At 43.5% G+C, this 25,000-nt stretch overlaps 1 protein-coding gene across 2 annotated transcripts in view; it reads right to left on the bottom strand.

The window, feature by feature from the left end:
- LOC127008591 (CD109 antigen-like) overlaps positions 1-25,000 on the bottom strand; it is a 129,347-nt gene that overhangs the window by 72,640 nt on the left and 31,707 nt on the right. For both annotated transcript variants that reach the window (XM_050880800.1, XM_050880802.1), the window contains 6 exons: positions 22,451-22,646; positions 16,376-16,547; positions 14,907-14,977; positions 14,488-14,539; positions 13,900-14,030; positions 12,662-12,844 (listed from right to left, as the gene is read on the bottom strand). In XM_050880800.1, the coding sequence (XP_050736757.1) occupies positions 12,662-12,844; positions 13,900-14,030; positions 14,488-14,539; positions 14,907-14,977; positions 16,376-16,547; positions 22,451-22,646 (805 nt within the window). The remainder of the gene's footprint in view (positions 1-12,661; positions 12,845-13,899; positions 14,031-14,487; positions 14,540-14,906; positions 14,978-16,375; positions 16,548-22,450; positions 22,647-25,000) is intronic.

Consider the following 25,000-nt stretch of genomic DNA (forward strand, 5'->3'; position numbering starts at 1 on the left):
GATATACTGGATGGAAGATTACTGAAGGGGAGATGACGTAAGGGAGAGATGATTTGAGGAAGAACTGACAATTGGAGATACTGACGGGAGCTGAGAAAGGGAGATACTGGATGAGAGGTGACCTGGGATGATTGACAAAGGGATATACTGGATGGAAGATTACTGAAGGGGAGATGCCATTAAGGAGAGCTGATTTGAGGATGAACTGACAAATAGAGGTACTGGACGGGAGCTGAGAAAGGGAGATATTGGATGAAAGATTACTGAGGGAGAGCTTATTGAGGTAGCTGACTATGGGAGAGTTAAGGAAGGCACTGGAGCTGAAGAAAGAGTCGGGGGAGAGCTGAGTGAGGGAGAGCTTGCTGACGAGTATCCGTCCTTCATTTTCCTACATTTTTTTCACCCTTCCTTCCTTCCTTTTCTTTCCTTCCTTCCTTCCTTCCTTCCTTCCATTCTTCCTTCCTTCATACATATTCACTTTCCTACATTTTCCACGCAATTTCTTCCTTCTTTCCTTCATTGTTTCCTTCCTTCCTTCCTTCATATATATTCATTTTCCTACATTTCCTTCAGCCTTCTTTCCTTTCTTCCTTCCATCCTTCCTTCCTTCATACATATTCACTTTCCTACATTTTCCTCGCACTTTCTTCACTTTCCTTCATATATATTCATTCTCCTACTTGTTCTTCACCTTTCCTATCTTCCCTCCTTTCTTTCCTTCCTTTTTTTCCTTCCCTTCATACTTATTCATTCTCCAAAATTTTCCTCACCCTTCTTTACCTTTTTCCTTCTTTCCTTTCTTCACATCTATTCATTCTCCTACATTTTCCATAGCCTTTCTTTCTTCCTTCCTTCCTTTCTTCCTCCCTCCTTTACCTGGTGCCGCCAACCCCTCGCTCACCCTTGAAAACAAACCTCGGGGATACTAGAAAGCCTTACAGTGCACGCGGGGCCCAAAAAGTAATATCACAGCGCATCTTTTGTTATGGTTTCTGCACATGTGACCTTTGATGGTTACTGTTATTGAAGACGCATAAACAAGAACGTGGGAAAGGAGAAAGAAGTAGAGATAAGCGAAATAGAACAAACAGGAAGGGAACAACATCCAGGAAATAAAAGAAATAAAGCTAAAGGAAAGAAGGGATAAGCAACAATGTAAGGAAGTAGAAACAGGCGAAATAGAACGAATATGAAGGGAGTAGCATCAAAGAAGTAAGAGAAATAGAGCTGAATGGAAGAGAAACAGCATGGAGGTTTGCGTGTAGTGTTTCTAAGCATGGTCTTGGCAGGAGTAGGTAGGAAGACACCTACCGAACGGGCGTGAGCTACCCCCAGTGAGGATATATGGGAAGCGAGGAGGGTGCTGAAGCCCTTCAAAGACCCTTCCCATGTCCTCACTAACCGTTTCCCTTTTGTCTCATCAACACCAGAGAGCAGTTCAGCATGCTCTCAAAAGACAGTTCCTCTCTCTTTCTACACCACACTACATTCACACAACACACACATCTTTTCCCAAAATTCAAAATTCAAAATGGCTAACGAAAACACCGCCTCGGAGTCCCCGCCTTGGGGGGGGACCATAAATTCCCCCAGGAAGGACTCCCCTTCTGGCTGCCGACTTGCGAGGTGTCCTGATAACTCCTTGAACCTCCTCCTTATCAATTTCTGCAACATTCGCGGTCTTCGTTCTAATTTTCATTCCGTGGAACACCATCTCTCCTCCTCTAAACCTCACCTTCTCTTCCTCACCGAAGCACAGGTTTCTGAGGCTACTGACAGCAACCTCTACTCTGTTCCCTCCTACTATCTCTATCCTAAATTTCAATCTAAAGCTGGATGTTGCGCCTACGTGCGCAACGACATCACTTGCTCTCGTGCCCACGACCTTGACTCTTCTGAATTTTCCACCATCTGGCTAAGACTTCATTGTCATTCTATTACTAAATACATCTGTGCTGTTTATCTCTCGCCTAACTCTACTAACTATGTAAAATTCTTTGACTATTTGAACTCTAAAGTGGAGTACATCTTGACTCACTCTCCCTTTGCTGAAATCTCCATCTTGGGAGATTTCAATGTTCACCACCAGCTTTGGCTTTCATCCTCTTTCACTGACCAGCCTGGTGAACAAGCCTACAACTTTGCTCTCCTCAACGACCTAGAGCAGTTGGTTCAGCACCCTACTCGTATTCCCGACAGTCTTGGAGACAGGCCCAACATTCTAGACCTCTTCCTTACCTCTAATCCTTCTGCTTACTCTGTCAAACTGTTCTCTCCGTTGGGCTCCTCCGATCATAACCTTATTTCTGTATCCTGTCCTATCGCTCCTGTACATCCTCTGGACCCACCGAAGAGGCGATGCTTCTGGCATTTTGCTTCAGCTCGGTGGGACGACCTGAGGATGTACTTTTCCGATTTCCCGTGGAATGATTACTGCTTCCAGGAGAGAGACCCCTCTGTGTGTGCTCAGAGCATCACAGAGGTGATTGTCTCTGGAATGGAGGCATACATTCCACGTACTTTCTCTACTCCTCATGCTAAAAAACCTTGGTTTAATCATGCTTGTTCTCGTGCTATTAGAGATAGAGAGGCAGCTCACAAAAGGTTCCAGAGCCTTCGAACTCCCGATAACTTTGATCTTTACATTTCAGCTCGGAATCGTGCCAAATCTATTCTCCGACTTACCATAACTTCTTTCATTAATAGAAAACGTCAACACCATGCTTCTTCTAATTCTTCCCGTGACTTCTGGCATCTAGCCAAAAATATCTCCTCCAATTTCACTTCTTCCTCTTTCCCTCCTCTCCTTAACCCTGACGGCAGCACTGCCGTCTCATCTGTCTCTAAACCTAAGCTCTTCGCTCAAACCTTCTGTAAGAACTCCACCCTGGACGATTCTGGGCATATTCCTCCTACTCATCCCCCCTCTGACTCCTTTATGTCTGTTATTAAGATTCTTCCAAATGATGTTTTCTATGCCCTCTCTGGCCTCAACTCTCAGAAGGCTTATGGACCTGATGGAGTGCCTCCTATTGTCCTTAAAAACTGTGCTTCTGTGCTGACACCCTGCCTGGTCAAACTCTTTCGTCTCTGCCAATCAACATCTATCTTTCCTTCCTGCTGGAAGTATGCCTTTGTACAGCCTGTGCCTAAGAAGGGTGACCTTTCCAATCCCTCAAACTACCGCTCTATAGCTTTACTTTCCTGTCTATCTAAAGCTTTTGAATCAATACTTAACCGGAAGATTCAAAAGCACCTTTCCACTTCTAACCTTCTATCTGATCGCCAGTATGGATTCCGCAAGGGGCGTCCTACTGGCGATCTTCTTGCTCTCTTAACTGACTCTTGGTCATCCTCTCTTAGCCGTTTCGGTGAAACTTTCTCTGTTGCGCTAGACATATCGAAAGCCTTCGATAGAGTCTGGCACCAGTCTTTGCTTTCTAAACTGCCCTCTTTCGGATTCTATCCCTCTCTCTGTTCCTTTATCTCCAGTTTCATTTCCGGCCGTTCTATCTCTGTGGTGGTAGACGGTCACTGCTCTTCCCCTAAACTTATCAACAGTGGCGTTCCACAGGGCTCTGTCCTATCACCCACTCTCTTCCTGTTATTCATCAATGATCTTCTTTCCATAACAAACTGTCCTATCCACTCATACGCCGACGACTCCACTCTGCATTATTCAACTTCTTTCAACAGAAGACCCTCTCAACAGGAAGTACACGACTCCAGACTGGAGGCTGCAGAACGCTTAACCTCAGACCTTGGTATCATTTTCGATTGGGGCAGAAGGAACCTTGTGTCCTTTAATGCCTCAAAAACTCAATTTCTCCACCTATCAACTCGACACAATCTTCCAAACACCTATCCCCTATTCTTCGACAACACTCAGCTGTCACCGTCTTCAACACTAAACATCCTCGGTCTATCCTTAACTCAAAATCTCAACTGGAAACTTCATATCTCCTCTCTCGCTAAATCAGCTTCCTCGAGGCTGGGCGTTCTGTATCGTCTCCGCCAGTTCTTCTCCCCCACCCAGTTGCTATCCATATACAGGGGCCTTGTCCGCCCTCGTATGGAGTATGCATCTCACGTGTGGGGAGGCTCCACTCACACAGCTCTTCTGGACAGAGTGGAATCTAAGGCTCTTCGTCTCATCAGTCTCATCACTGATAGTCTTCTACCTCTTAAATTCCGCCGCGATGTTGCCTCTCTTTCTATCTTCTATCGATATTTCCACGCTGACTGCTCTTTTGAACTTGCTAACTGCATGCCTCCCCCTCTCCCGCGGCCCCGCTGCACACGACTTTCTACTCATGCTCATCCCTATACTGTCCAAATCCCTTATGCAAGAGTTAACCAGCATCTTCACTCTTTCATCCCTCACGCTGGTAAACTCTGGAACAATCTTCCTTCATCTGTATTTCCTCCTGCCTACGACTTGAACTCTTTCAAAAGGAAGGTATCAGGACACCTCTCCTCCCGAAATTGACCTTTCTTTCGGCCGCCTCTATTGATTCTTTTTTGGGAGCAGCGAGTAGCGGGCTTTTTTTATTACTGTTTTTTTTGTGTGTGTGTCCTTGAGCTGTCTCCTTTGTTGTAAAAAAAAAAAAAAAAAAAAACTGACAAATACATGGACATAAACTAAGGTAAAAAAATATGAGGAAATAAATAATACAAAAAAATGAATGTTTGCCTTGATAAACCGCTCTCTTGTTACGTGCGACCTTGGTTTTTGTTTTGACTCTGAGACTCATAAACAGATGCGCGAATAAATAATAATAATAACGATAATAATGATAATGAGAAGAAAAAGAAAAAGAAAAAGAAAAAGAAGAAAAAGAAAAAAAAGAAGAAGAAAAAGAAGAAGAACAACAACAACAACAACAACTACAAGAACAAAAAGAAGAAATATAACAAGAAGGAAAAGAAGCACAAAAAAAGATGAGGGTAAAGAAGAAGACGAAGAAAAGGAAAAAAAAGATGATGATGAAGAAGAAGAAGAAGAAGAAGAAGAAGAAGAAATAGAAGACGAAGAATGAATAAATAAATACATACATAAATAAATAAATAAAATAAATTAAATTAAGATCCAGGTGTACCAAGATGCTCACTGAATATTCGAGATACCTGTTAATTGGATTTCCACCTTACTTAGTACTTATTGCTTTCCACGTTCCCTGACTAATGCATTTCCACGTGTAATTTTTCGTTGCTACACACACACACACACACACACACACACACACACACACACACAGATGCCCACCTTGGCCTCCCAGCAAGTAAAGAGATGATGCAAATGGCAATGAGAGGAGATTTCTACCCGTGTTTTCCCTCCGTGCCTTTGATGTGAGGAGAGAGAAACGTTGTAAGAGAGCAGACACACACACACGCACGCACACACAAAAACGTTCATCAGGTCCTCGTTTATCCGACCTAAGGGTAATACTGATGAAACTAATCTAATATACTCGATCTTCAACTGTTATATTCTCTTATTTTACTTTTATTTATTTTGTCTAGTCTTTCCTTTTTACTCATTTTCTTCCTTACCTCTCCCTTCCCCACTCCTCACCTTCATCCATTCTCCATTTTTTTGTCTTTTGTTTTACTCCTCCATTTTTTCTTTTGTTTTACTCTCTCCATTTTTTTTTCTGCATTAGTTTTTCTCCTCAAACCCCCTCCCCTCCTTTTCTCTAACGTCCTTTCCTTATTCATGCATTGAGGTCTTGGGTGGAGATCAATGCTCACCAAAAAACTTCTAAATCACTCCCGAACTTAAGCCTGATTAGGGGAGTGTCAAGTCTGTTCCACTCATCCACCACTCTATTCGTAAACTAATCCTTGCCTGTGTTAGCTATATGGGCTCCTTTCAGACACAGCCAAGTCAGTTCCACTCATCCACCGCTCTATTCGTAAACCAATCCTTGCCTGTGTTAGCTATACGGGCTCCTTTCAGACACAGCCAAGTCAGTTCCACTCATCCACCGCTCTTATATCCGGTATATCCGGTTGTGTTGGAAAATTTAATGTTGTAATTTTTTTATATAGAATCTTGGCAACTGTGTTGAAAATGTTCCAGGTAGTATTGTGAACATAGAAAAATATGTTGCCAGTTTTTTCATTTGGTCCCACATGACTTTCTACTACAGAAACTAAAGTCACTAAAATCGAGCAGTTCGATCAAGATTGGAAAATAGCGCCTACATACATATAGGTTTAGATATGTTTCTGCATGACATTTTTGTAGTTTTTGGGGTATTGTGGCACTATAAAGGTAGGTATATAGTGAATAAATTGTGATTTAATGTTATTCCTGTTTGGAAATGTTGAATTAATCTTCAAATATTTGTTTCTTTACAGGAGTGAATAAAAGTTCTGCGCCATCACTGTGAACAATATAAACAAAGATGTCCAGCTCTGTAACTTCTGGAGAACCACCAACAAAAGACCGTCAATTGACTTCAATCGATGTCTAAAATGCCAAGGGGAAAAATGGACGAACACTAAAAGCAAAGGAAAAGAGCTGGAAGCACTGACATGTCCTAAAAGCGAAAGTTATCAGAACTTCCTTGACACTATCGAGCTCCGAGCTGAATATGGGAATCAAGACTTCGTTCAATTAAATCAACGGATGCGCGGTTTATCAGCAGAAATCCTGAACGACAACCATGCTGTTTGGCACAGAACATGCTATAGTGAAGTCACACACAAGGGACACACTGAGAGAGACCAGAAGCGCTATGAAAAGGCACTTACAACAAGCGACCCTGGTATGTTGTCTTACAGGAAAGGTGGGGGCCGACCCACGTCATCAACTGCCACTCTTGCGTCTGACAGAGATGCAGGTGTTGATTCGACCAATAGAAAGCTCACACGATCTCACGTGAGTGCATTTAACAGAGAACTGTGCTTCTACTGCCAAGAAATCAAACACACCAAAAAACACGCCAGGGTAGGATCCACACCAGAGGAGCTTCATATATGTAGAAGTGCAGACATTGGACAATCAATCAAAAAAATTGTTGATGCCAGTGACAAAGACTTGTGGAAGCTAAACATGGCCGACATCCTTGCAGATGGAGACTTTCTTTCCAGGGACATCAGATACCACAAAAGCTGCCATACGATGCACTGGCAACGCTATTTGCAACATCCCCAAAGACCCAGTACAAAGAAGGACCATTCGAATGAAGACACAGTGGCATTCATATCAGCTGAGATAGAATTTTTCGCCGAACTACGAGAGCGTTTGGATAATGGAGACATTATAACACTGACCGATGTTGCTGCATTGTACTCTGACATGATGTACGACCATCGAATTCCCGACAAGCAAATCTCACGACAGGCCCTCTTAGCAAAAATCGAACAAAATATTACCACTTTCACAATCACTGATGCCAGAGGAAGGAAGCCCGCAGTGATACATTCCAGGGAATCTGGTCGGTCTGCCATAGACCAGGCAATGGAGGAGAGAGACCTGAAAGCAGACATAACAGCAATCTACCGCTGCTCAAAGGTCATCAGACAAGCAGTGCAACAGACCAGAAAAGAACATCCGTGGTCCTTTGATGGTTCTTTAGTTGGATGTGGCGAAGCTGGTGTTCCAGCTGAACTAATGACATTAATGCGATGGATCTTGCAAGGGGCAAAAGCTGCAACAACAGAGACACGTACTGAACTGTTGCATAAATCATGTCTCGTTCTGTCTCAATCCATCGTACAGGCTTGCAAGACAGACCGACAAGTGGCACTCATCCCACTTTCATCTGACTCCAGATTTCGTAATACGTTTGAAAGCCCTTATGCTATAGGACTCTCGTTATACATGTACCACAACTTTCGAAGTCAGAAGGCGGTGTCTCTGCTGAACATGTGTGGCGCTGGGATTTCATATGATAGAGTCACAACAATATGTGACACCATCGCCCATGCTGTTGCCAAGAATATCAAAGAGTATGGTGTATATGTACCACCAGGTCTTCTGCGCAATAAGAGGATACGGGCTTCACTGGACAATGTCGACAAAAAAGTGGACACCCCAGACGGAAAAGGAAGTTTCCATGGAACGGCAATGGCAGTATATCAGCGATCAGGTCAAGGCGAAACAGTGGCCAAACCTGTGCAGTTCAGTGAGAGTCCAACGTCTGAGTCTCTACATGATGTGCCACCCACCATACTCAACTTGGCTACATGTGACATAGAAGGCAGTCCAAAGCCCAGGACCAGCCCACACTATAGCAGCTACAAGATTGGGGTGTATGACGAGTATTACATGAGATCACAAAGCAGTGACATACAGTGGATGGTGGCACGCTTCTTTAAGAGACCTGGCGTCCAGGAGCTTGGCTCAGAAGTATCCCCAGGAGACAATGATGAACGCGAAGATCAACCAACAACTGACAGGTTAAACAAGAGACAGTTTGTGCCTGTTTGGTCTGCTTACAACTCTCTCACCCACGTGCCACTAGCTACAGATGCTCCCGCAGTAATTGATCAAGCCTTTGGTCTTCCAATCATCAAAGCTCCTGCTCATGAATGGTCCACTTTAGTTACATCTCTGGAGAACTTGTATAGGTTGAATGAGCTTGTGACTGGCCCAGACAACAAACTGGTGGTAACCATGGATATGGACCTGTATAAACGAGCTCTAAAACTCCCATACCTGGATCCGCAGTACAAGGACAAATGGGTGTTATGCCCTGGCGGGTTCCACACAGTGTTGTGTTCCTTGAGGTGCTTAGGCAGGACGATTGAGGGGAGCGGTATTGATGATGCATGGCAGGAAGCAGACATATACAGCAGTGTTACTGTTGCCCAGATCATCAGTGGCAACCACCATAATAGGGCTCTTCAAGCTCACCAAATAACACTCCAAGCTCTCTTTGACCTATGGTTTAGTGCATTCTTGGATGACCACCCGACAGTGTGTGATTCACTACGTTCAGCTGCACAAGAATTGACCGACGCATGCAAGGCCAATTTTGAAGTCCGTACGGCACACCAAACATTTGCAATGAAGCTGGAGTCCATGAACCTTGAAAAGCAGCTTCGTGACTATGATGACGCTCATGACCAAGATCCAATGTACAAGTGGGCGCGTATGTACATGAAACAGGTGATGGTTCTGCTGCAGTTCCAACGCGCTACACGTGAGGGTAACTGGTTTCTCTACTTGTCAGCACTAGAAAAGCTCTGTGTCTACTTCTTCGCGTACAATAGATTGGATTATGCGCAGAACAAACCCGAATACATAGCTCGAATGCAAGAGATACAAACCACAGATCCAATGATTTGGCAAGAGTTTGTAAATGGTGACTTCACAGTGAATACAAGCAACACTATCCCGTTCACTCGTATTGCAGTAGACCAGGCAATGGAGCATCAAAATAAATCTACCAAAGGTCAAGGAGGAATCTCTGGAATAACATCAAACCCAAAGACTTTGCTGAAGTTCTGTCTCACTGGTCCTGAGTTGGCACGCATTGCTTCCGAAAGTGAACAACTGGCAGCAGTGTCCAACAGTGCTACAATACAACAACAGCACCACTGCCTCTCTCAGGCCAAAGTTCGTCGCCAGGAACAGGCAATCACACAACTGAAGAAGGTACTGTCGCCATGCAACATCTTTAGTGGATCAAAAGGAACTGAGACTGGGCCCGCCAGTGATGCAACGACAGGTCGGATGTTCAAGCTTCTGTCGAAGGAGATCATTCCCGACAACATCAAAGAAAGCATTCTGTCCACAGAGCAGATTGGCATGGATGCATACAGAAGTTTCATTGAAGATCGTCTGATTGGCAATGGAAACCTGTGGGCCAAGATGACAAAGGTTAAACTGCTGTCTTGGTCAGCAACTGCCAAGGAAATTAAACTGAAAGCCGGTTCCCAAGTGATCACACTGAAAGCAACATCATCACTGTTTGCTAGGATGCTGGTGATAGCACGATCCTCAAGGGATGACATCAACTTAGAGGAAGTGATTGGCACCCACGAGTTTGTGTACATAAACAGGTTACTGATGCAACCAGATGGAGCAATCCACCCGACCACTGACAAGAGCATGGTAATCCACCTGCTGGAGAACCTTCTGGAGCCAGATGACAATACAACCCCAGGAACCAATGCTCAGGGCACCAACGATGAAAACGAGGGTTTCTGTCTTGTAGTTGATGGCATGGCTGTATTGCATGAGTTGATGGCTGTCAAGAACGTCAAAACTGCAAGGATTTAGGCACATCATATGTCAAGTTGATTGACTCAAAAGCTCGAGGTTATGGCCAAGTGAGGATCATCTTTGATAATTACACCATAGTATCTTCACTCAAGGAGGGCACACGGGAGAGCCGCAGAGGCAAGTCCAAGGGAATCAATTCCTACATTGTAGAAGATGCAACTTGTATCAAAGACAAAGGTACATTTCTTGCAAGCAATGAGACAAAAGATTCACTCACTTTGTACCTGGCACAACAACTCATCAACCAGAGTACTACCAAGAACCTAGTAACCGTGACACGCAGCAGCATTATGACAAACTCTGAATGTCATGTATCTACAGGTGTAAGCACCCACGAAGAAGCTGACACTCTGATGATATTACACGCTGTAGAAGTAGCAGGAACAGGATTTGAAGTCCACATATACTCACAGGACACTGATGTTCTGCTCTTGGCTCTTCGTAGGGTGCCAATGCTTGGTACGCGACCAGCAATGATCATGGGCACCGGAGAACGCCGTCGCATCATCCAGCTGAAACCCATCTATGACAAGCTTGGTTCCGACAAAGCATCAGCTTTGATCAAATGGCATGCGCTGACTGGATGCGATACAACTGGGCATATACAAGGCAAAGGAAAAAAGGATGCTTCAAAGCTTTCCTTAATGCCAGTTCAACCGTACTTGCTGCACTGAATGGGCTTGGAGAAGGAGCCGAACCATCAGATAGTGTGGTCGAAGGGTGTGAAGAATTCTTATGCTCACTCTTCTGTCCTAAGCAACTCCATATCCCCAAGGCAAAGAATCTCAGGTGGTACCTCTTCAAAAGGCTGAGATCTGACCAAGGAGTAGACATGTTACCACCTACACATGGAGCTTGGCTCGAGCACATCCGACGCGCACATATTCAAGCAAGTGTTTGGTCACAAGACCTGGTCTTAAATCCAGTCATACCAAATCCTCTCATGCTCGGATGGCAAATGCAACATGACAAACTGATGCCACTGCTATCAAAGGAAGCACCAGCTCCAGAAGCAGTTCTTCAACTCATTCGATGCAACTGCGGATCCACTAACATCGATTCAGCCAACAAGTGTTCGCGCAGATGCTCTTGCAGACAAAATAATCTTGTGTGCACTGAATTGTGCAACTGTACAGGAGATGACACATGCCAGAACACTAATCCTATCACAGATGGCCAGGATATTGAAGAGGACTGACGTCGTGGACATTTGTGGCTGTAACTTGAAACAGCGGATCATTAACATTTGTGTTATTCTTTTGCAATAAGAATTACTTGTTAAGTTGCTAGAAGCAGAATCTTTTGGTGAACATTTATACCATAAGTACAAAATAGTCACACACTATTAGTCTTTATCACATATTTTCCAAAACTGGATAATTATGGCCATTTAAAATTGTTACACACTGTAAATAATTTGAAAATATGTTATTTTTGCGGAATTTTTACGATATTATTTGTTGATGCTGAAAATCAGTCTGGGACCACACAGAAAAACTGGCAACATAATTTTCCCTGTTTGATGATGTATTTAGATGATAATAAAACTTGTTGCCAAGATTCTATATGAAAATATGGCTTTTATACACAAGCCGATATACTATCTATTCGTAAACCAATCCTTGCCTGTGTTAGCTATACGGGCTCTTTTCAGACACAGCCAAGTCAGTTCCACTCATCCACCGCTCTATTCGTAAACCAATCCTTGCCTGTGTTAGCTATATGGGCTCCTTTCAGACACATCAAACGTTCGCCATACTCAAACATCCCACGTTCTTTCTATTTGTCTCCATTTTTCACTTTTGCTTTTTCTCCCCATTGGTTTTCCTTTCCTCCCTTTCCCTCAGCTCAATGACCTCCTCTCGGACACATCAAAGATTCACTATACTCATCTGACGTCCTTTCACTGCTCTCTCCATTTTACACCATTATTTTTCTCTCGTTTTTTTCTCTCTCCACTGGTTTTGTCACTGTCATTGGTGGAGACGCATAGACAACAACGTGGGAAAGTAGAAATAAGTAAACAAAACAAGTAGGAAGGGAATAGCGTCGAAGTAATAAGGTAAATAGCGCTAAAAGATCTCCATTTTTACCATTTTTTCTCTCTTGTTTTTTTCTCTCTCCACTGGTTTTGTCACTGTCATTGGTGGAGACATATAGACAACAACGTAGGAAAGTAGAAATAAGTAAACAGAACAAATAGGACCGGAACAGCGTCGAAGAAATAGGAGAAATAGCGCTAAAAGGAAGGGGAATGGCCATACTTACATATCCCACTTCCTCCATGTTACTGTTATTGGTGGAGACGCATAGACAACAACGTGGGAAAGTAGAAATAAGTAAACAGAACAAATAGGACCGGAATAGCGTCGAAGAAATAGGAGAAATAGCGCTAAAAGGAAAGGGAATGGCCATACTTACATATCCCACTTCCTCCATGAACACCTCCCTGTAGTTGGAGTCCGGGAGGTTCCAGTGCTCCTTCACGAACACAGTCACGTTAGCGGACCCCTCCACGGGCATGTAGGTGAGGAAGAAGCCCCCGAACCTGCCCGACAGAGCCCCATCGCTGGCCACGGTGAAGAAAGGGGTCTCCACCAACACCTGCGAGGAAGGGGTGTTACTTAGGGTGTGGTTTACCTGGGAATGTGTGTGTGTGTGTGTGTGTGTGTGTGTGTGTGTGTGTGTGTGTGTTTACCTAGTTATAGTTTTACAGGGCCTGGGCTTACGCTCGTGTGGTCCCGTCTCTGTATCTTTATTCGTCCAACTTTTCCTGTTTCCTTTTCCTTTTACTGTGCGTGTGTGTGTGTGTGTGTGTGTGTGTGTGTGTGTGTGTGTGTGTGTGTGTGTGTGGACCGTATCCCCACACGCTTTCGGCTTTCGCAACATTGTCAGAGGTTACAAATGAGAGTAGACGGGTTCTCACATGTGTTTGTCAAGTTCAAGTGCCTTATCAAACTATAACTTTTTCTTTTACAGCAGAGGAGACAGTGCAAGGGCGTAAACAAAAAGAAAACAATATGAAAAAAAAGCCCGCTACTTACTGCTCCAAAAAACTAGGCTACTAAAACCACTCACGGAAATATCCACCATAACCACCTCAACGAAAGCCTTATTAAGTGTGGCTGTGTAAGATCCCGAAACTTTGAGAATATAGTCCTAAGAATAAGTGTCCCTGAAACTGTATGTGTGTGTATCTGCATCAAACAAAAACACATACGCACAAAAAACAAGGCCAAACAGATCTAGGGATATGTTCATGAGTGTGTGTCTGTAAGTGTGTGTTTAAGAATAAGTGTCCTTCAGGTTGAATGTATGAGGATGTAAAAATAAAAACACATATCCACACAAACAACAACAACAATAACCTCAAATCTAGGAATGTGTTCATGAGTGTGTGTCTGTAAGTGTGTGTTTAAGAATAAGTGTCCTTCAGGTTGTATGTATGAGGACGTAAAAAACAAAAAAAAAAAAAACATATCCACACAAAACAACAACAACAATAACCTCAAATTCTAGGAATGTGTTCATGAGTGTGTGTTTGTATGTGGGTGTGAGAATAAGTGTCTGAAATCGCATGTATAAATATATGAAAATAATCACACGTACCCACAAAAACAACAACAACAACAACAACAACAACCAAAGGGAGTACTGACCTCAAATCTCGGTGCGAAGTACTTGGTAATATAAAACGGGTGGTAGTGGACCTGGCTACCTGCCACCACTTTCACCCGCCACCACCCAAACTTCGGCAGGCCAGGCGTCCCCATCTTGAGCTCCACCACACCTGTCGGGGAGGAAGCCAGGCGTTACAGGTAGTCAAATCAGGTATGCAGAAAACGATGCATGGAGAGTGAGTGTATTATGTTATATATGTATTTTTATGTTGTTGTTTTTGTTTTATTCATTTTAGTGTGGCGATTGTTTCCGTTTAAGTGAAGGGTGAAGGAAAAGTTAAAGTGAAGCTGCGTGCGGCCTCGGTGCTCATCTCCGTCGCAGTGACCTTAAGTTGTGTTGGAGGGTAAAAGAGTTTATTCTGTATATTTGTGCGTGAATGTGTGACAGATTGTGTATGTGTGGGAGGGTGGGTGGGAAGGTGTTTGTGTGTGTGTGTGTGTGTGTGTGTGTGTGTGTGTGTGTGTGTGTGTGTGTGTGTGTGTGTGTGTGTGTGTGTGTGTGTGTGTGTGTGTGTGTGTGTGTGTGTATGTTCGTGCGTATGTGTGTTCAAAGGTGAGGTCACTTACCTGTGCTTGGGAAGCGAGACAGCCAGCGCTTTACCACGAAGCCATCCGTATCCTGGAACAAGATGATAAAAAAATAGCTCACCTCTCTCTCTCTCTCTCTCTCTCTCTCTCTCTCTCTCTCTCTCTCTCTCTCTCTCTCTCTCTCTCTCTCTCTCTCTCTCTCTCTCTCTCTCTCTCTCTCTGTATCAATCTATCTATCTATCTCATGTACGTCTGTCTGTCTGTATGTCTGTCTATCTGTATGTCTGTCTACCTGTCTGCCTGTCTGTATGTCTGTTTGTTCGTCTCGTCTCGTCTCGTCTCATCTCGTCTCGTTACTCTCTCTCTCTCTCTCTCTCTCTCTCTCTCTCTCTCTCTCTCTCTCTCTCTCTCTCTCTCTCTCTCTCTCTCTCTCTCTCTCATGAACTAGAGTCACTCACCAGAACGTACACATGAACGGGTCCCTGATAAGGCCGCATATCCGTTCGCAGCAACACAACGCGAAACTCAACTGTTGGAAGAAGGAAGTAGGTTGGTAAGGGTTTCACGGGTTCTCTGTTGTGGTCGCTTCTCCTCTTTACTTTCCACTTATGTTTTTTTCTTCCTTTCTCCATAAAATATCCGTATGGGAGAGCTCACATTTACATCCTCTTTTTTAACTTACTTTTCTTTTCCGTTTTTATCCATCTTTGTTTATTTTTTCTTCCTTTCTCTATAAAATATCCGTATGGGAGAGCTCACATTTACATCCTCTTTTTTAACTTACTTTTCTTTTCCGTTTTTATCCATCTTTGTTTATTTTTTCTTCCTTTCTCCACAAAATATCCGTATGGGAGAGCTCACATTTACATCCTCTTTTTTAACTTACTTTTCTTTTCCGTTTTTATCCATCTTTGTTTGTTTTTTCTTCCTTTCTCCATAAAATATCCGTATGGGAGAGCTCACATTTACATCCTCTTTTTTAACTTACTTTTCTTTTCCGTTTTTATCCATCTTTGTTTGTTTTTTCTTCCTTTCTCCATAAAATATCCGTATGGGAGAACTCACATTTACATCCTCTCTTTTCACTTACTTTTCTTTTCCGTTTATATTCATCAAGGTAGTAAGTAAATAGGAAAAGTAATGTGCGGATGAAAGAGTGAAGATACTGTCTGACTCCTGCATTTGGAAGTGGGATATCGTGAAGACACGCCAAAAGAGGAGTTGGTTAGGGTTACACGGATTATTTGTTGTATTCTTTTCTCATATTTGCTCTCCACTTTTTTTCCTTCCTTTCTCCATACTATAACCGTTTGGCATATCTCACATTTAACCCCTTTCTTTTAACTTACTTTTCTTTTCCTCTTATATTCATCAAGGTAGTAAGTAAATAGGAAAAAGTGAAGATAATGGCCGACTCCTGCATTTGGAAGTGGGACAGCGTAAGGACCCACCACCCACAACCACACTTAGTTCTCTGCAAAAGCAAGTATATCAAGAGAAAGCGGATGAAAGAGTGAAGATACTGTCCAACTCTTGCATTTGGAAGTTGGACAACGATATCTAAAGAAATTAGATGAAAGAGTGAAGATACTGACCAACTCCTGCATTTGGAAGTTGGACAGTGATATCATTGGAAAGCGGATGAAAGAAAGAAGATACCGGCCAACTCCTGCATTTGGAAGTTGAACAGTGATATCATTGGAAAGCGGATGAAAGAATGAAGATACCGGCCAACTCCTGCATTTGTAAGTTGAACAGCAATACCAAGAGAAAGCGGGTGAAAGAGTGAAGGGACTGGTCAACTCATGCATTTGAGAGGTTGGACAGCGATATCAAGAGAAAGCGAATGAGAGAATGAAGATACCGGCCAACTCCTGCATATGGAAGTTGGACAGCATCACGACACACTACACAATACCACACTTACTTCTCTGGCTGCCCGTGTAGAGAGGCCGCGACATCTGAACTAGCATGGTGAGGAAGCGGGTGGTGACAGCAACGTGGGTTGTGTTGCTGAAGAGAACCTGAGATCCCATCCGGCCCTCCACCTTCAGCTTCAGTCCGTCGCCCCCGCTGGCCGATCCAATGTCCTCGGGAGCCTGGGAGGAGAGGAAGCGTAGAGGTTTATACAAGGGAGAGAAGAGAGAGGGAAGAAGGAAGAGGAGCAGAGGAAGAGATGTCGAGGATATGGAGACTGGAAAGATTATGTACAAATTTATAAAGGAAGGGAAAGAAGAGAAAGAGAAGAGGAAGAAAAAACAAAATAAGCCTGGGAGAAGAGGAAGCATAGAGGTTTATATAAGGGAAAGAAGAGAGAGGAAAGAAGGAAGAGAAGTAAAGGATGAAATGTACAGGATATGGAGACTGGAAAGATTATGTACAGACTTATAAAGGAAGGCAAAGAAGAGAAAGAGAAGAGGAAGAAAAAACATGAAATAAAAAAAGAAGAATGAGAATAAGGAAAACTGAGATACTAGAGAAACGGAGAGCAGCGAAATAAACATAATCGAAAACAAATGAAAAACGAAATATGGAAGTAGAAAAATAAGCAAAAAAACAAAAGAAAACGACAAAAAACTGCACTGAAAGAAAATTAAAAAAGAAAAAAACGTAAACGGAAGTTGAGAAAACGAAAAACACCGAAAAAAAAAGAAGAGGAATAATGAAACATGGAAAAGTACAAAAAAGAAACAAAAGAACCCCCCCCAAAAAACGCACTGAAAGAAAAGAAAAAAAACCGCAAACAAGAGAAAAAAAGAAAAATGAAAAAAAAAATATAAACAACCCAGTTAATTATACACGACGAAAAACAAAAATGCTATAAAAAAAGCGTGACAGCATAAAATTGGAGAAGCTTGCGACTAATACCTTAATTAATGAAGCTCAGGTAGACAGGGGAAGAGGAAGTGTGCAGAGGTAGCGTGAGGAGAAGAATATCATTAGAAACTTAGAGGAGACTTGAATATAATGAGAGAAGAGAATAGGAGGAAGAGAGGGACAAAGAAGGGGGTGAAGGAGAAGGGGGAGGAGGCTAGAAGGACGGAGAGAAGAAAGAAGGGGAACGTAGGGAAAGATGGAGAAAGAGAAGGAAGAAGAAGTAGAAGGAGGAGGAAGAGGAGGAAGAGGAAGGAAAGCGGGACGAGATGGAAAAGAAAAATATAATGGAGGAAGAGAGGAAACAAGAAGAAGAAAGAGGAGGAAGAGGAAATGGAAGGGTGAAGGAGAAAGGAGGGAAGAACAAGATGGGGAACATAAATAGGATGGGAGAAGAAAGGGCAAAAGAAGAAGAAGGAGGAAGATGAGGAGGAGGAAGAGGAAGGCAGAGGTGGAAGGAAGACGAGGCAAGAAGAACAGAAATAGAGTGGCAGATAAAAGCAGATGAAAGCACTTCGATATTCAGTTTACTCCTGACGAAACGAAATGACAGTCGATTCTATATTTGAAGGAGTTGATGGTATTCGCATTTACTACTTCTGAGGGAAGATTGTTCCAGTGGCGGGTGATTTGGTTTGAAAAGAATCTCCTTCCAATGTCTGTGTTACATCGACTCGACTGAATGGGTAAACCGTTATTTCTAGTTCTTGAGTTGGTTTGCAGTTCAAAGAATTTGGAGTTATCGACGTTATCGAACTTTTTCAGGTACTTGAAGACTTGAATCATATCCCTTCGTAGGCGTCTTTTCTCCAGTGTAAAGAGATTGAGTCGCTTGAGTCGTTCCTCGTACGGTTGAGCCCTTAAGGTTGGTATCATTTTCGTGGCGCGTCGTTGAATCCTTTCCAGTAAATCAATGTCCTTTCTGTAATTAGGAGACCAGAACTGTACTGCATACTCGAGGTGCGGTCTTGCCATGGAATTATACAAGGATAGCGTCACGTCTGGAGTTTTACACTCGAAATTCCTCGTTATGAACCCGAGCATAGTGTTGGCTTTGTTATATGCTTTTTTTACAGTGATTCGCGTGTTTCAGGTCACTGCTGATAGTGACCCCAAGATCCTTTTCCGGCTGCATCACCTGCAGAGGTTTCCCGTTCATGATGTATGTGTGGTTACTATTTCTGGGCCCAGTGTGCATGACTTTGCATTTGTCAACATTAAAGGACATTTGCCATTTTTCCGACCATTCGATGTGACTGAGGTCTTTCTGAATGATTTCGCAGTCGGTCTTTGTAAGGGCCTTTCCACCCACCTTGGTGTCATCAGCAAATTTCGATATTGTGGATTTCAGTCCTGATTCGAAGTCGTTGATATATATGATGAAGAGAATGGGTCCCAGCACTGACCCTTGAGGCACTCCACTAGTGACTGGAAGCCAATCGGAAGGCTGTCCGTTGAATAGTACTCGTTGTTTTCTACTGGTGAGCCAACCTCTTATCCACGCGATCAAATTGGCTCCAATGCCCGCCGAGTGCAGTTTCTTAAGGAGTCGCTCGTGCGGTACCTTGTCAAAGGCTTTCTGAAAGTCCAGGTGTATAACACCACTGGGGATGTGGGCATCCCAGTTCTTATATATAGCTTGGAAGAAGTCTAATACATTTGTTAAGCAGGAGCACTTGTTTCTGAAGCCATGCTGGGTGTCGGAGATTATATTATTGTCTTCTAGGAACTTGACAAGTTTGTCTCTAATGATCTTCTAGAGTAATTTGCCTGCCACTGATGTCAAGCTTATGGCCCATAAGCTTGACATCAGTGGCAGGCAAATTAGCGTTTAATGCAACGCTTTTGTCTCCTTTTTTGAAAATCGGTGTTAAGTTCGCCATCTTCCAGTCTGATGGGACCTTGTTCAGTTGTACTAACCGGTTAAATATGTTAGTGAGTGGCAGAAGTATTTGCTGTTTAAGCTCTTAATAACCGTGTGGACAAGTTGTCGGGTCCCGTTGACTTGTTCGTGACGTTTGTTCTAGTATTTTTCCACTTCTTGGTCGCAGACTGAGTCAGTTTCCAGGGGCGTGATCCTCCTCGGCTGGTCAGGGCCCTCGGGAATAGTTTCGATGTCCTCGACTGTGAATACGGATGCGAAGTTACTGTTGAGGATTCTGGCCATCTGTTTACTGTCCTGGGTTACAGATCCGGTCTCGTCTGTCAGGGGACCAATATTGGATTTTACATTATTTTTCGATCTGATGTATGTGAAGATTTTTTTGGAGTTGTTCTTGATTTCGCGCGCTATTTGTTTTTCATAGTTGCGTTTACTACTTCGAATAAAGGTGCGACAAGCTCTGAGGTTGTTGTGGTACTGTGTACGGGATTCGGCCGTGTCATTCTCTTTCATTAGGTTATAATTCCTTTTTTTTTTTTTAAGTTTACTGCCCTTTTTTATTTCTCTAGTCATCCACGGTGGATCTACGGCACCATTTACTCGCCTGAATTTCGTTGGCACAATAGCCTTTTCTACCTCCAGGAGCTTAACTTTGAAGACGTTCCACGTATTTGGTAAGTATTAAATGGAAATATAAATAAATGACGTTGAAAATAGACAAAAAGCGGAAATGTGAATGAGGTTATAAATATACGAAAGTGAAACCCGAGAAATCTTGCAGCTGTTAAACAAGAAATTAAAAAGATGTAATTAAAAAAAGGGAAAAAAACGCGTTGCAGAGAACTTAAATATTGCATGAAAATATGTTTGACATTAATATTTATACTTCGAAAGAAAATAAACAAAGAAATAATAAAAAAAAGAAGACATACGAAAAAATTATTACATAGTAGAGATAAAAAAAAAGGACTGCGAGAGAACACATGATTTAAGATATATGGTAGAGAAGATGTATGATGCGAGAGAAAATAAATAACAATAAGAATAAAAGAATAAATTGATAAAAAAGACACAAACGAGAGAACTTGAATATAAAGAAAAGTAGACACATAAGGAAGAAGAGTGTGAAAATATATATGATTTAAAATATATGGAAGGTAGAAAATTATACTTCGAAAATAAAATAAATAAATAAAAATAAGAAATAAAAAAAAACTAATAGGAAGAGAAGACACGTGAGAGAACTTGAATATAAAGAAAAATATAAAAATAAGCAAGTATTTTTTTACAGCAAGAGGCAGCTCAAGGGCAAAAAAATAAAAACAAAGACAAAAATACGGAAAGACCGCTAGACGCTGCTCCGAGAAAAAAAAGGAACGTGAAGCCAAAAACCTTGCATGAAAATATATATAGAAGATTTAAATTGTATGGAAGGTAGAATATTTTACCTCGAAAGAAACTAAATAACCAAATAAAAGAAACACAACGAGAACTTCATTATAAAGAAGCGTAAATGAAATAAGAGAGAATTGCAATTGTAAATATATATACAAGATTTAAAATATATGGTAGTCAGGATATTATACTTCGAAATAGATGAATAAATGAATAAAATAAAACAAAACACGGAAAAAAAGGCAAACAAGAGAATCTGATTAAAGAGAAAAGTAGGAAAAAAGGAAAATGGAAAGAAGGGGAATGAAAGAAAGAAAGGGAAAAACAGGGAATGAGGAGAGGAAAGAGGAGGACTGCTTGTAAAAATATATGTAAGATTTAAATAAGTATATGTGGCACGCAGGATATTATTTAAACTTCGCAGCTTTTTTTTAAGTTATCAATTTCCGCCTTCAAGTATTCGAACTATCGAGATTTTCAAGCCAGTGGAATTCGAATTAATGGAATTTTACCGTTTTTTCTTTCAATATTTTTCTTTCCCATTTTCCTTGAGGCGAGTCTCGTTCTTTATATCTTGCGTTTATTCATTTTACGTTTACCGCTAGTATATTTTTTCTCTGCGTGTTGCTCATCTCTGTTTGTTGGTCAGTGTTTGGTTTACGTTTTTTTTTTTTTTCTTATTCTTTAGTTTCCGTTTGCAACACGTCAGTTTCTTGTTTTCCTTCAGACTCGCCTCACCTCGTCTTTCCAGTATTATTTGTAAGTTAAAAATACTACTGTTGCTATTTTTTTCACTATTATTTCCATCATTATTACTATCATTATTACTGTTACACCTACCACTACCACTACTACTACTACTACTACTACTACTACTACTGTGATTGTGGCAGTATCTCAGTTTCTCTAATCTCAGTTTCTGCAATAATTCTCTCTCTCTCTCTCTCTCTCTCTCTCTCTCTCTCTCTCTCTCTCTTGACTTGCTCTCTCAGTTAAGGTAAAGAGTTAATTACCTGATTCTTATTTAACTTTATCTGCTAAATTAACTTCCCTGAATTGTCTTTTTTTTCGAGCTTGCATTTTACGACTCATTTTTTTCTTTTTCTTTATGTTTTATTTGCCTTGCGTTTTTCTTCTGTATGGGATGTCACTATTTTTCGTCTATCTTATCATCTCAATTTCTTTCTGCCTCCGTTCTCTCTCTCTCTCTCTCTCTCTCTCTCTCTCTCTCTCTCTCTCTCTCTCTCTGCCACAAGGTAACTCAGACTCGGCTCTATAAAACACTTGGAGGGGCAAACAAAGCGGTTCAGCCCACGACTTGCAAACAGCGGTAATATTTTGCTGGTCACGCCTCGTTCGGAACAGGATGCTTGGCAAGAGAGAGAGAGAGAGAGAGAGAGAGAGAGAGAGAGAGAGAGTAAAAAAGTAGCGTGATTGGCGCATTGGGTTGGGGAATAGAGGGGGAGAGAGGGGACAAGACTGAACGCGTCACCCTAATACGAAGAAAGTGGAACAGTAGGACACACACAAACACTCTCTCTCTCTCTCTCTCTCTCTCTCTCTCTCTCTCTCAAGAGGAATAAAAGGGACTTGGGAAAGGGAAAACGCTAAGGAAAGAAAGAGGGTGGAAAGGGGCGTGAGGGACAAACTGACGGTGGTGAGAACATATCTGGGAAAGGGGAAAGAATGGGAAGGAAGGGAACGAGGAATGGGAAGGGAGAGGCGTGAGGGCGAAATATTAGTATTGGTTCTGGAAGTGACAGGCCGTGGAAAAGGGGAAAGGATGTGGAAATAGTAAGTAGAAATAGGGAGGAAGGGAGAGCCAATAATCATCCCAGTACCGTCACATACCTTCATGATGAGCGATTTCGTCTCTCCGAAGCGCATGGAGTGGTGAGCTTGGGCCATCTGTCGGTCATGCAAGGTGGAGAGCGATGCGCGGACCTCGATCTGGCCCGCGAGTCTCTCCTTGCCCTGCAGCACGCCGATCACCACGCGGTAGACGGAGGCTGGGCGGATCATGGTGGGCGCTATCACGAAGTACGACCTGGGAGAAGGGAGAATAGGAAGTGTGTGAGTTGAGGGAGAGAGAGAATGGGTGGAGGAAGAATTGGCTCAGAAAGATGTTGATATAGAAATGTCGGAGACAGTCAGTCAGTCAGTGGGGGCATACGCCGGGGGGCGCGTCGCCTCGCCCACCCTAGGACGCCAAGCCCGGGGGTCCCTCCGGGCGAGTCTCCATGTATGCCCCCTTCTCAACCCGTTACCTCCTGGCAGGATCTATCGACTTGCTTAAGTCACACACAAACACCGTGGGCGTCCCCTTGGCCTCCTCCACTCAGGATTGTCTATTACAGAGACAACCCGATGAGCAGGATCAGCTTCTGGGTAACGTGCCACGTGCCCGTATAGCCAGAGTTGGCGCTGACGGACTATGCAGGTAATATATATTGAATCAGTCTCACGGAGTAGTCGCCGATTTGACACAAAGGTATTCCAGCGATATCCCATGATTCTGCGTTGACATTTATTGCCAAAGGCATCAATCCGCCTTTCCAAGTCCCCATTTAGTGTCCATGTCTCACAACCATAAAGTAAGACAGGGAGCACAAGGGACTTGAAGATCCGGATCTTTGTCCTTCTGCACAGGTATCGACAACGCCATATACTTGTGTTGAGCGAGTCCATAACACCGTGGGCCAGACTCACCGTTGTTATGAACTACGCTACCAAGATACGTGAAAATTTCTGAGATTTCAACGTCCTTGCCACACGCATGATTAGACTGTATTGTTACGTCTGGCAAGCCTTCAAGCACCTGTACCTTGGTCTTGGCCCAGAAGACCTTAAGTCCCAAGGGTTTCGCCTCCTCGTGCAGTGCCTCGAGAGCCATCACCAAAACATCAAGCGACTCCGCCAGGATTACTGTATCATCGGCAAAAACAAGGTCAGTGACCCTGGTATTGCCAACGGATGCTCCGCAATGACTCTGGTCCACAACTCTGCCCAGTACCCAGTCCATACAAGTGTTGAAAAGCGATGGGGCAAAGACACAGCCCTGCCTCCCTCCCACATTCACGGTAAAAAAGCTGGAGGAATGGTACCGGACTGCCATACGGCAGTCAAGACCGCATGCAACCCGCGGATCATGGCCTCACCCCCAGCTTTGAGCAGCTCCGCATTGATGTTACAGGTGCCAGGTACCTTTCCACCCCTCAACTTGGCCACAGCCTCTCTGATCTCAGCCAGAGAGGCTGGGCTTTCGTAAATGGGTGGATCAGCATCAGCCACCTGCAACCCAGCAACTGGAAGCTGCCCACGTGGAGGGTCCGCCATGTACAGCTGCTCAAAGTACTCAGCCCAGCGAGCCCTCTGCCTATCCATGTCCGATACGAGGTAGCAATCAGCTGTTCGGATAGCGCTCACCTGAGAGGGAGACTTGGAGAGGAGCTTCTTCAGAGCTCAGTAAGCAGGTCGGGGGTCATTCGCATTTAAATGGCCCTCGACTTCCTCAGCGAGACCCCTGACATACCTCTCCTTGTCTCTCCTCAGGAGAGCTCTAGTCCTACGCGACAGAGCCCTGTATTGGTCCTGATTCCCAGCAAGTCTGGCAGCGCGACTCTCCTCAATATTCTCCAGCGTCTCCACCGAGGCAAAGCCACTCCTAGATCTCGGGCGCTCTCCAATGCACTCCTTGGCAGCTTGCAGAGTCTCACGTTTGAAGGTATCCCACAGTTCTACAGGGTCCTCCAGGGTGCTGAGCACATCGAACCGATTTGAGACTGTCACTGCATACTCCTGAGCACATGCCAGGTCCTTCAGCCTCTCGCAATGGACCACAGTAGTGTTGCATCTCGAGATTCTTCTTGACCTGACATGAAGCTTGAGTGTTGCAACAACAAGCCTATGGTCAGTTGCAAAGAACTCAGCACTCCGGTAAACCCTGCAGTTCTGAAGGATCCTCCAACGAGTACTTACGAGGATGTGGTCAATCTCCTTAGCTACCCCTCCGGCATCGCTATACCAAGTCCAGCGGTGCAGCTCTGGTCTCTGGTACCAGGAACCCGCAATTCTCAACCTTCTGGATTTTGCAAAATTCAGGAGGAGAGAGCTGTTGATGTTCCTGGTACCAGAACCATGGGGACCAACACATAGCTCGTAGCCAACCCTGTCAGTGCCAGTAGTAGCATTGAAGTCGCCCAGGACAATGAGTGTGTCCCGGGGAGGGCACTGGTCTAATACGGAGTCGAGTTTGGCGTAGAACATCTCCTTCTCTTCAGTTTCACGCATCTCGGTAGGAGCGTACACTGCAACAAGAGACATGAAGCCCAGTGTGCTTCAGCCTCACTCGCATTATACGCTCATCAACCGGAGCAACCTCAACCACAAATGGCAGCAGTT

This window comes from Eriocheir sinensis, chromosome 38 (genome assembly GCF_024679095.1).
Source record: "Eriocheir sinensis breed Jianghai 21 chromosome 38, ASM2467909v1, whole genome shotgun sequence".
Taxonomy (NCBI): Eukaryota; Metazoa; Arthropoda; class Malacostraca; order Decapoda; family Varunidae; genus Eriocheir; species Eriocheir sinensis.